The sequence below is a fragment of the Sceloporus occidentalis genome, unplaced genomic scaffold, assembly GCF_023333645.1.
Source record: "Sceloporus occidentalis isolate IW3139 unplaced genomic scaffold, rSceOcc1.0.p SCAF_2, whole genome shotgun sequence".
Classification (NCBI taxonomy): domain Eukaryota; kingdom Metazoa; phylum Chordata; class Lepidosauria; order Squamata; family Phrynosomatidae; genus Sceloporus; species Sceloporus occidentalis.
Window position 1 is genome coordinate 69,404,382 of NW_028316982.1, and position 11,574 is coordinate 69,415,955.

The 11,574-nt window shown below is 38.8% G+C and overlaps 1 protein-coding gene across 3 annotated transcripts in view; it reads left to right on the top strand.

Moving 5' to 3' along the window:
- The window catches only part of ACSL5 (acyl-CoA synthetase long chain family member 5), a 35,029-nt gene extending 24,054 nt beyond the window's left edge, over window positions 1–10,975 (top strand). For all 3 annotated transcript variants that reach the window (XM_089509902.1, XM_089509903.1, XM_089509901.1), the window contains 11 exons: window positions 471–548; window positions 893–1,027; window positions 1,690–1,824; window positions 2,274–2,369; window positions 3,838–3,910; window positions 4,909–4,997; window positions 5,081–5,197; window positions 6,477–6,620; window positions 6,953–7,054; window positions 8,429–8,500; window positions 10,142–10,975. In XM_089509902.1, the coding sequence (XP_089366028.1) occupies window positions 471–548; window positions 893–1,027; window positions 1,690–1,824; window positions 2,274–2,369; window positions 3,838–3,910; window positions 4,909–4,997; window positions 5,081–5,197; window positions 6,477–6,620; window positions 6,953–7,054; window positions 8,429–8,500; window positions 10,142–10,279 (1,179 nt within the window). In that variant the 3' untranslated portion in view covers window positions 10,280–10,975. The remainder of the gene's footprint in view (window positions 1–470; window positions 549–892; window positions 1,028–1,689; window positions 1,825–2,273; window positions 2,370–3,837; window positions 3,911–4,908; window positions 4,998–5,080; window positions 5,198–6,476; window positions 6,621–6,952; window positions 7,055–8,428; window positions 8,501–10,141) is intronic.
- Window positions 10,976–11,574: the final 599 nt, after the last annotated feature.

Below are 11,574 nucleotides of genomic sequence, written 5' to 3' on the forward strand. Positions count from 1 at the left end.
TGGTTTTTCATTCTGTTTTGCCATGTGGTAATATTTTTCTAGATTTCAATTATTTTAGAACAATATAGCCATGTGTGTTCTTTACTGCTCGATATCCTCTCTAGCATTTGTAAATAGACTTTTTATTGATCTTATGTATCTTTAATGGATACAAGTTCCACTGATGCATCATCCTTGTGATAGCCTTTTTTGCTAATATTGATATTCACCTATAAAGAAAGCTCCAAATTTTATCCTGTTTTCCCTCCATGTACTGAATTTAATTTCTACACTAGAGCCTTAAGTTTTACAATAATTGTTTTGTAAATCTTAGATACAAACCTTCTAAATGCATGAGAATGATTGAGCCCCTGTCCCCCCTTGCAACTGACTTGCCCATCTGGCCTATATTGAAATCATGCAACTTTTCAGTAGTTTTGTAGGACAATGAGGTAACACCACCATAATACCACTTGCTTCTTTTCTTCCAGATGACTTCTCCTTGCCAGCCATCAGACATATCGATGTCATATCTTCCGCTAGCTCACATGTTTGAGAGAGTAGTGCAGGTAAATGACTTCCTAAATTACCTTTGATCCTTAGACCCCTTTGACAGAAAGCAGTGTTTACTTTATTTGTCTACTATTTAAACATGGGTTAGTAGTCTGTTTCAATTTGTTTCTGAATAGAATTGACCAACGTTTGAACATAGAAGATAGTGGAAACGACAGGTTTGGCCATCATCCCTCCTGTTGATATATCCACTATTCTCAAATATCACCGTTTGGCAATTACTTGTCAATGAATAATATCTAGGTCATTGTAAAGGTCTACAAAAGGTTTACCTTGGAAGTCTTGATCTGATTTGAGGATACAGAAATGTACTGAAGAACATTCTCTGTTTCCATTCCAGACTGTGATGTACAGCAATGGAGCAAAAGTGGGATTCTTCCAAGGAGATATTAGACTTCTAACTGATGACATGAAAGCTTTGAAGCCAACAATTTTTCCAGTGGTGCCAAGGCTGCTCAATAGGATCTATGACAAGGTGAAATGTTGACTTGATTTAAAACAGATTTCAATTTGATTCTGTATATTGCAATAGAAATGGTAGCAGTTGTGTTCATAGTCAGAGATTTTTTGTAAAACAACTTTATCTAATTTAGGCTTAACCCCACTGCAAGGACCCTGAATGACAGATTACAATAAAATGCCATAGCCTAGGGCTTTCCCTTAATATGTCTGTGATGGCGGGGTACAGCCAGCCAGAAAGAGGCAGCCGGAGCCGCCTCTTTTCTGTGTAGCCGCACCGCAGCAACCAAATTGTGCGGCTCGGCTATGCGGAAAGCAAAGGAGCGGTGAAAAGTGGCTCCTCTTAGCGCCGCCGCCGCTGCGTGCGCCCATCTGGATGTCCTGGTGACGTCCTAGGGTTGCAGGGCATCTGGAAACAGTGCCTCAAGGCAACCCTAGCATTTTGCCAGGACTATACTCAAGTCAGTTTTCAGCCTTGAACATAGTGTAAGGGCCTGTCTGTCTAGGGTCTGATGTGTTACAGCTGTAAAATGTGCCAGCACGCTAAATAGGATTGGATGTATTACAGCTGAAGGAGGAATAGGGAAGCAGTACTGTCAGAAAGTATGGGAAGGGTTGTGGAAAATCACCTGGGTGGTCCAAACCAACATTCATAATTCTGTGTACAATCTCTTGTAGATACAAAGTGGTGCCCAAACAAGCTTGAAGAAACTCTTGTTGAAAATTGCTGTGGACAGAAAGCATGCCGAAGTGAAGCAGGGCATCCTTCGAAATACTAGCATCTGGGACAAGCTAGTGTTCAAGAAAGTTCAGGTATGTTTGTCCCTCTGCAGTTTTCATCAAATGTGAAGTGAGGCATTCTGGCCCCGAATCTAAGGATATTATCACACACCCAAATAAAGCGTCCTTTCCCTGAGGAGATAAGCTCACCTTACAGGTTGCTATTGGGTATTATTGCACATCAAAACGCCACCGATGCCACTGAGCAATTACAACCCATCCCCCAGCAATGCTTAGCCTGCTGATTTTGAAGTATAGAAAGCTTCCGTACTTCAAAATTGGCAAGCAAAGCATGGCTGAGGGACAGGTTGTAGTTGCCTAGAGGGATTGGTGGTATTCTGGTGTGCGGTAACACCCAATAGCAACCCATAAGGTGATATTATCTCTTCAGGGAAAGGATGGTTTATTTGGGTGTGCGATAATCTCCTAAGAAGTAAATATGCTGGAGACAATTGTTTAACATTCTCTTTTCTGTTTTACAGGATATCATGGGTGGGAAGGTTCGAATAGTAGTAACTGGAGCTGCACCAATATCTCCAACTGTCCTAACATTCCTCAGAGCAGCCTTTGGATGTCAGGTAAGTTCAAAGCCTATAAGCCTTCCACCTCCAAAACATTAGTTGGCTTTATGATGTGCATCTAGCCCATTTGTTGGCAAAGGACTGGTCTGGCGAAAATATAATGTGGAAGAATGGATCCAAATAGGACAGAAGTAGCTTCCAATTCCATTGGGCAACTGCCTGACAAACTCAACTATATTAATTTCTGTTAATTAAAGTACTGTACTCCCAGTGGTACTATTTATTTTTAAAAGCAAGACAACTGACTAAACTCTCCACTGAAAAGCCACAAATGGAGCCACCCTGAGCGATCTGTATTTCCATGAAAAATGTGGTTCATGTTTAAGCAGAATAGATTTGCTTCTGTTTTCTGTTTGGTAACATGTATTTTGGTTGACACCATGCTGGGTATCATTTTTATTTCATAACATATTCTTTCAGCTATTCATTATAGCCAGAAGCAGCTTATACATACAGTATATCAAATTATTTTAAGAGAGTTAAAGCTAGGCTCTCAAATACCAATATTTTCATGAAAAAGAAACAGGGGATTCTTGCTATCTCATTAGTATGAAGTGCCTTGATACTGCATTATTGCAAAACACTTTAAGGGTAGTTGCTAAACTCTGTCAGTCAAGAGGTGCTTAATACTACTGAAATGGCAGAGAGATTAATTAGTGTAGTGTAGTGACTTGAGTCACTACACTCAAGTCAGTTTTCAGCCTTGAGTATAGTGTAAGTGCAAAAATAAATGTGTGCTCTACAGGATGGAAAACATAGTAAGATAAATCATAATATGAAAACACTTTCCAGAAATCATCATGTCTTGTACTGTAGGGTCCACTCTTTACACTAGGAAGTACCATGGGGCTCAGTCAAACATGCTTCTAATGCTTAAAAGTAGTAGTTGTAGTAGTTATGTGCCTTCAAGTTGACTCTGACTTGTTATGACTCTGTGAGATGATTTTCTTGGCAAAAGATATGCAGAGGAAGTTTGCTACTGCTTTCCTCTTAGGCTAAGAGAGTTTGACTTGCTCAAAATCACCCAGCTGGTTTCCCTGGCTGGACAGGTATTTGAATCCTGGTCTCCTGGAGTCTTAGTCCAACACTCAAACCACTACCCTACACTGGCCGGTGTAGTAGCAGCTAGTGAAATAGATTGCTCCTGTACTGGTAAATGTTCAACATGCTTATAGGCAATATCTGACGCTATACTTCTGTATCCAAGGTCAGTGTAATTAGAAATTCTCTCTTTCTTTCTGTGTGTTTTTTCTGCACTGCTCTGTGGGATTCCAGAGAGTTTCCCATCCCTCCATTGCATGCTTTTATGTGTGTTGTGGGATGGTGGCTGTAAGAGAGAGTATGTTGAGGATTCTAGTTGAATAAGAAAGATCTGGTGGGATTATGTTATTGAATCATCCTAGCTCATGTTGTTTCTGCTAGGGTTACAAGGGTTGTATCAAATCAAGTTTCTCTTCCTAACCAGATCTTTGAAGCATATGGTCAGACGGAATGCACAGCTGGGTGTACGTTCTCACTGCCAGGAGACTGGAGAACAGGTATTATATTTCAAACTTAAGTATGGATGAAAACTATTTGACTTGATGTTTAGTCCAGAATTAAAATATTAGGAGGCAAGAAAATCAAAGAAAAACTGCACATAGGCTACAAGACAGTAATCTTTTGGGGGGCAGGGAAGAAATAATTCTTTGTTCTTTAAACTCTATCCTATTGTTCTTTCACATAAATATTGTGAGTTCTGTCACAGCAGCATTTTTTTTTTGCTTCCTCTCTTTTTAAACTGCAGCTAATGCTTCTCTTTCCTGCCAATTATGGGTTTCAAAACCCAGATGTGATTGTAAATTTTACTTCCATTTAAGAAGGCAGATGGGAGAGGCTGGAACCTTGTCCCTATGGGTATATCTATGTCAGCTCTCTGCAGTGTGGTGCTCTCTAGATATTTTCAACCCCATCTCCTACAAGCTCAGCAAGTGTTGGCATTGATGCAGTAGGAGTTGTAATCCAAAAATATCTGGGAGCTGTTGGATTGCCTACCTCAGTAGTATAGTTTATGACCAGATGGTGTAACTATAAATATGAAGTAGGATAAGAGTTGCTTCAGAACACAGCAGTTACAAGAAGGAATGGGGTGAGATAACTATGGTATCATAGATTTGGAAGAGACCCCAAGGGTCATCAGTCTAACCCACTGCCATGCAGGAACATGCAGTCAAAGCACTCCTGACAAGTGGCCATGCATCCTCTGTTTGAAAACCTTCAAAGGTGATCCTATATATGATTAGGTGGAATCTCTTTTCCATTGCTCTGTGTCCTAGTCTCTGGAGCTGCAGAAAACAAACATGCTCCTTCTTTCATGACATCCTTTCAAATATTTAAACATGGCTATCATGTCACCTCTGAACTTACCCTGGTCACAGTTGTCACATTCCACCTGCATGTTTTTGTTCTGAGCAGTTGTCTACGCAAGGACTGCACCGAGAACAAAAATAATTGTTTTAGTCACTGTACTTGTTCTGAGTCACTATTCTTGGTTTAGGTCATGTTGGACCACCCCTAGCTTGCAACATAATAAAACTTGAAGATGTTCCTGATATGAACTACTTTGCTTCAAACAATGAAGGGGAGGTAAGCATTCCTTCTCTGATTTGCCACTGTATGAAATTGTTTAAAACTAGAAGGGGACTAACATGTTTGTGTACCTTATTTAGATCTGCATTAAAGGGCCGAATGTATTTAAAGGTTACTTGAAGGATCCCAAAAGAACAACTGAAGCACTTGACAAGAATGGGTGGCTTCATACTGGAGATATTGGGAAATGGATGCCGGTAAGCAGGTGATCGTTAAACATTGATCCCCAAGTATTTTTTGTAGGTGGCTATATCGAAAGGACACCTTAAAGAAACCAAAGATGTAGAAACTTCCTTCCCTTGAGAAGAGAAGGGAGAGCAATATTCCCCAAATGAATAGTTCCGAACATAAAAGCCAAAATCATATCCAGTGGGGTTAACTTGCCCTCTACACTGATTTTTGGACTGTAACAAGCATTTTTAATGAAGATTTGAAGCCATAAAAACTTTTAATATAGCCCCAAACCTGCACTAGGCTATGATTTTCGTAGCTGTTGTAGAGAGGAGTATGAAGATATGCTTCCTTGATAATATAGTGAACTGTTTTTGGCATTAGATTGCTAACTTCAGGAACTGTGTTATAAATTAATAAAACCTATTGCACATGCCTGTACAGTGGGTGTCAGGAGGTAGATTATAGTCTACCAGAGGATCACATAGTGCCTGTTGTTGGCTGGGATTCCATCAAAGAATGTTAGCCTGGGCAAACCTCTGCTTGGCCAATCATGTTGTTATGTGCCATCAAGTCGACTTTTACTTATGGTGATCCTTTGAATCAGAGCCCTCCAAGGTCACTAGAGGTCAACTGGACTCATGTCCGGCAAATTACCACCCAAATTGCTTACTCCTGCATAAGGAAGAGTGAAATACTGGGTGATGTGGAAAGGACAGCATTGGCCAACTTATGGTTGGTGTCCTTTCTTGGACAGAGCTGTGTATTCCGGATAGTCTGTCACCCTAAGGTGAAATCAAGCTGCTATCCCACCAACAGAAAGAATCCCCTGACAGTCATTTGGCTTGTTTAGGGTGAAAGGGGTGTCTCCGTGTCACTTTGTGTTTTTTTTTTTGTCTCAAGCAGCTACATGCCTTGAGTTGAACCTGGGTTGTAATCACAAGGCGTAACTTTTCATAAAGTGCATTCATGATTAGGAAGGTTTTGCACATAACTTGGTATGTCAGCGTATGAACAATTGGCCCCATGATTATCAGTTTCTATGATGTTCCAGGTCAGCCTGGTTTAGCCAATCTCTCCCCTAATATTAGCAGGAAATGGATTGTTTTGGAATCATTATTACTGGTCTATTGTTAGTAAGATATACTATTCTTGTATTTTACAAAGTTGGAATTGCCTTAAAAAGCTGCAATACTATTTTTATCTGCTTCCTCTTATTGAAACTGGGCAAACAAATATATTCCTGAATAATACAATATAAGCGAATCTGGTTTTGTTTTGTTTTAAAATAATATTTTCCTGTAGACTGGGGCACTAAAGATCATTGACAGAAAAAAGAACATCTTCAAACTAGCTCAAGGAGAATACATTGCACCTGAAAAGATTGAAAACATCTACATCAGAAGTGCTCCTGTGGCACAGGTCTTTGTGCATGGAGATAGCCTCCAGGTAAGCATGCTCTTTTTAGAGAAATACATGAAATAAATCACAGTGTTGACTTGCTTGCTTTATGAGCAAGATGATCCAATCTGAGCAGTCAAATTGAGACATGCTTTGCTGCTGTGCAGTGTAACTGCAGGAATGTAATAGACTACAAGCTCATAAAAAGCACACAATTTTCTTAACATAAAATGATGTGTGATCTTTTGGCTTCAAAATCCAGATTTAAGGTGATGTTTTCTGTGTTAATCAGTGCCAAAGTTTCTCATTTAACATATTCCTCCACCCCTCACTCCTACATGCTACCTGTAGTCTGAATATTCCTCTGCTTTCTCAAACAGTCTTTCTTGGTGGGTGTGGTGGTTCCGGATCCAGAGACACTTCCAGAGTTTGCAGAAAAACTGGGAGTAAAAGGTTCATATGAGGAGCTCTGTAAAAATGCAGTAAGTATCGCTCTTTGTTTTCTGAAAATCAGCTTCCTTAATTTGAAAGAGAGCCCATATGCTGGACTAATTGTCTTTACCTTGCTATGTGCTACTTAATAACTGGATGTGCCAGTGGACCTGTGTGAAAACATTGGTCCTCAGATAATGTGGTAAGCTGTGGCCTCTTCTCTCATCTAAAACTTTTATATAGTTACTTGAATAGGACTATTCATGTGCCTCCATATCTTCAGTATAGCCCGCCTTCCACATTTAAAATAGATGGGAGGAAAATAGATGCACAAAAGAACAGAAATTCTGAATTGGGATTTGTCCACCTAGACTGACATAATGGGTCAAATGACAAGAGGAAGGAGTTAGTACAAAAGTAGGAGACATGTGGATCTCCATATTTTGTTGGACTCCACCTCCTATCATCTTTGGTTTGTTGGCCAGGGCTGATGGGGGTTGTTGTTGAAAAACATCTGGAGAGTTGTTATGTTACCCAGTTCTAAGCTAGTGGAATTGCTCATGCCATGGCTGAAGATAAATGTTACATTACTTATATCTTGAACTCTTTATATTCTTCTCAGTGTACAATTTGAGTGGGAAGATTTTTTTTTAAAAGAAATCCTTCTACAATTATTGTTCAAGGGTAACCTAACTGTGTCAAGAGTGGGTGAGTTAACCTATGAGTTATTATTTGAAAAATAATTCAGTATGCAACTTGTTATATAGCCCTTCAAAAGTAACCTGTTGCCATTAATATGACAAAATGGTTTTTAAAAATTGCTTGTCATATTATTCATTATGATCCATTGGATTTTGGTACATTCTATGAAAAAAAAAGGTCAAAAGTTAAAATGGGCCTAAATTATTTCAGGGGAGGGATTGCCTTTAATATTTAATAAGATGGAGCCCTGGTGGCGCAGTGGTTAAATGCCTGTACTGCAGCCATTCACTCAAAACCACAAGGTTGCGCGTTCAAGACCAGCAAAAGGGTCCAAGCTCGACTCAGGCTTGCATCCTTCCGAGGTCGCTAAAATGAGTACCCAGACTGTTGGGGGCAAATTAGCTTACTTGCTAATTAGCTTACTTGCTGTTCACCGCTATGATCTTTGGAATAGCGGTATATAAATAAAACAAATTATTATTAATTATTATTATAGATTGATTACTTATCAGCCTAATCTTGTCTACATTATTCTGCAGAATCTGAGCTCCTTGAGCTAGATTAACTGAATCCTTTCCCAATCTAAATTTTTCATTTGGGTTCTCAGTTTTTGCAGTTTCTTGTTCTCTTCCTCAAAGGGCATAACCCTTCACTTGTTTCAGACATGATAAAATATTGCTGATTTTTTTCTTTTAAAAAAAAACCACCTTTGTTGCTTCTAGGCAGTGAAAAAAGCTGTCTTGATGGATATGGTCAAATGGGGGAAAGAAGCAGGCCTCAAGTCTTTTGAACAGGTGCGTAGTTATTCATACAGAAATTTTCTCAAAGCTGCTACTGTTAAATAACTTCAAATATTATTTGTAATGCATAATGAGAAAGATTTGGCACAGCTCTTTAAGAAGAGGGTGAAATAGCACTATAATATATTAGAGACTATTATTTATATGGCCTAAATACCCTAAAGGCACCAGATCCTGTTTGATCCTGGAAGCTGGACAGGATCTGCTCTATTTAGTACTTGAATGGTACTAAATATCAGGTGCTGTACACTACATTTCAGAGCAAGGAACTGGCAAAACCACCTCTGAGTATTCCTTGCCTAAGAAATTAATGGACCCCAATGAAATCAAGGGGGTGCCATAAATCAACAGGCAACTTGATGGCGTACACATACAGTTTTCTTATTTTTATACAAAAAGGATGAAGATTTTCCAAAGTGATACTGGAGTAATTTCAATGTATCTGATTTTAGTTTAAGTCCAGTAGTTCATCCCAGTTACATTAGATTTGTTGAAACAATAGAAACCTTGGTAAATCAAACATTTATGCAGCTTCTCTTCATTCAGTGAGTCCACACTAGCTGGGACTAAGAATTGGTTTCAGGCTTAAAATCTACATGGAATATACTGTATAGGCCAAGTATCTAAAACACACAATGATCTGACAAATTCACAACTTGCCTAGTTTGCTCAAATGTCACTACTGTAATGGGGGTGGGGTGAGAAATTATTGGTATGGAAGAGAAAACATGTAACTTGTTGCTTGTAAGCTATTCTGATACTTATTGATAAAGAGATATATATTTTAATAGATAATGAAAATAAATGTATTTGAATGACTAAATTTAATAAGATCATATATAAAATATAAAATAATAATAAATCATTAATAAAATAATTATCACATTTAGGACAAATAGTCCTTATTTGTATACCTGGTATTAAACAACTTTTCTAAAAATGGCTGAGGGTGAATAAAAAAACCTGTGGCACGGAGCACTTGTGCTGTATAAAAAAACATGGTATAGTGGGTTGAGTGTTGCACTAGGACTCTGGATAGCCAGGGTTCAAATTTTTGTCCAGCCATAGAAACCCACTAGGGGAACATGGGCAAGTCACACTTTCTTAGCCTCAGAGGAAGGCAATGGCAAATCTCTGAACAAATCCTACCAAGAAAACCCAGTGATAGGTTCAAAAACAATTTGAAAGCACAGAATAAAAAAGGAAATAATTGACACCACTTGCTCAATTACAGTCAGCCCTTCTTATACACAGATTTTTTTATACACTGATTCAAGCATCCATGGTTTGAAAATGTTAAAAAAATAGTATAAATTTCAAATATCAAACCTTGATTTTCCATTTTTTATAAGGGACAACATTTTGCTATGTCATTATATTTATTGGCACTTCAGCATACACGGATTTTGTTATCCACGGGGGATCTTGGAACCAAACCCCACATATAACAAGGGTCCACAGTAGTACAAAAATGAACAAGGGATACCTATTTGAAGAAATACTGTATAATTTTTGACTCAAGGAATGGTATTGTTTTTTAAGGTCAGTCTTGGATGCAAGACAAATTACATATTTTGTACATCAAACAAATGTTGAACATTCCTGTTCATGACAAAATATTTTTCCTATTACCAGGTGAAAGATATCTACCTTCATCCAGATATGTTCACAGTTGAAAATGGACTCTTGACCCCAACACTGAAGGCAAAGAGAACAGAAGTATCTAAACACTTCAGGAGCCAAATTGATGGACTGTATGCTTCTAACATGTAGGGAGTGGGCTATATGTCTCTACCATGGACTACGAAAGCATTCTCAAGGCACTACTTAGTTGGCTAATGAAGGACCAAAATAAAACAGCTGGGGAGGTCTTGTCCTATTTAAAGAAAATGGAAAAAATGCAGTTGGTAGTACTGGGTTGAAGTGCACCTTGTATAAAAATGGTTAAGGTGTTCAAGTGGAGTAGGTGATTTGTATTGTACAAAAGATATTGGGAAGCTGCTTGCTACTTCACCACTGTTCTTCATCACATCCCCTAACAGAAATGAAGAGGCTTGATGGTTTGAATAGCTGGGACAAATGGTTGTTCTTCCTGATATGGAACAGCCTCTTTTCAAAAAAACTTGTGGTGGTGTTAAGAGTCTACCATGAAATTCTACTGGCCCGACTAGGTTAGTATGACTGCATGCTAATTTAATCTGCTCCTTACTCAGTGGCTGTACCCTCTAGCGGAGGCATGTAATATATTATTATGATATGATCAGTGTCTTGATTTGTACAGTCATGTTTGTAAAATATTTTTTTCTGAGGAAATGAAGCCATGCATTTCACTATTCTGTGATGGACACTCAAAACATATTAACATCAAATGTACATACCTTTTTTCTATCCAAATTCTGTCAAGGAACAAACTGATTGTAATATTGCTGGTTTGAAAAAAAAATGAATGTGAAAAATAAACAGCACTTTTGGAAATACCTTCTTCTGTTAAGAATCCATTTCCTAGAATGTAGTATTGTGAAGAATGCTAATCTATCAAGACAGCAAAAGCTGACAATCACTGCTTCTCATGCTAGGTACCACTGATCCCACCACCCCATGTGTCAGTGACTGGTACCGTATTTGTGCCCAGTAGCTACACATTTCCCTTTCATGGAAGCTATGCAGACTGGCAGCCAATGGCTTGCAGACTGACACTGGTTCACAACCACCAATTTGAGTAGTACTGAGCTAGGTTATGCCTCTACACTCCAATAGTAGTCCAGTAACTTCCAGGTGGCAGAGACAGACATTTCAGCAGTTTTATAGCTGCAATAATGCTTCAAAACATTGTTTTCAGTCAACAGGCCATGACAATACACTCCATGCATTTAAAGCTATGTTCTAGGGGTGGGAGGAGTGTATAATGATCTCTCTCTGTGGGGGGGGGGGGGATCACTAACACATTACTCACTAGATGTGGGATTGTGGCCCCTGTGAGTAGTGATTGCTGGTTAGGAAACAGGTATTCCCTGATCTGTTTATTATACCAAAAGCAGTTTTAAATGTTGCTAATTACTCTTGTAAAA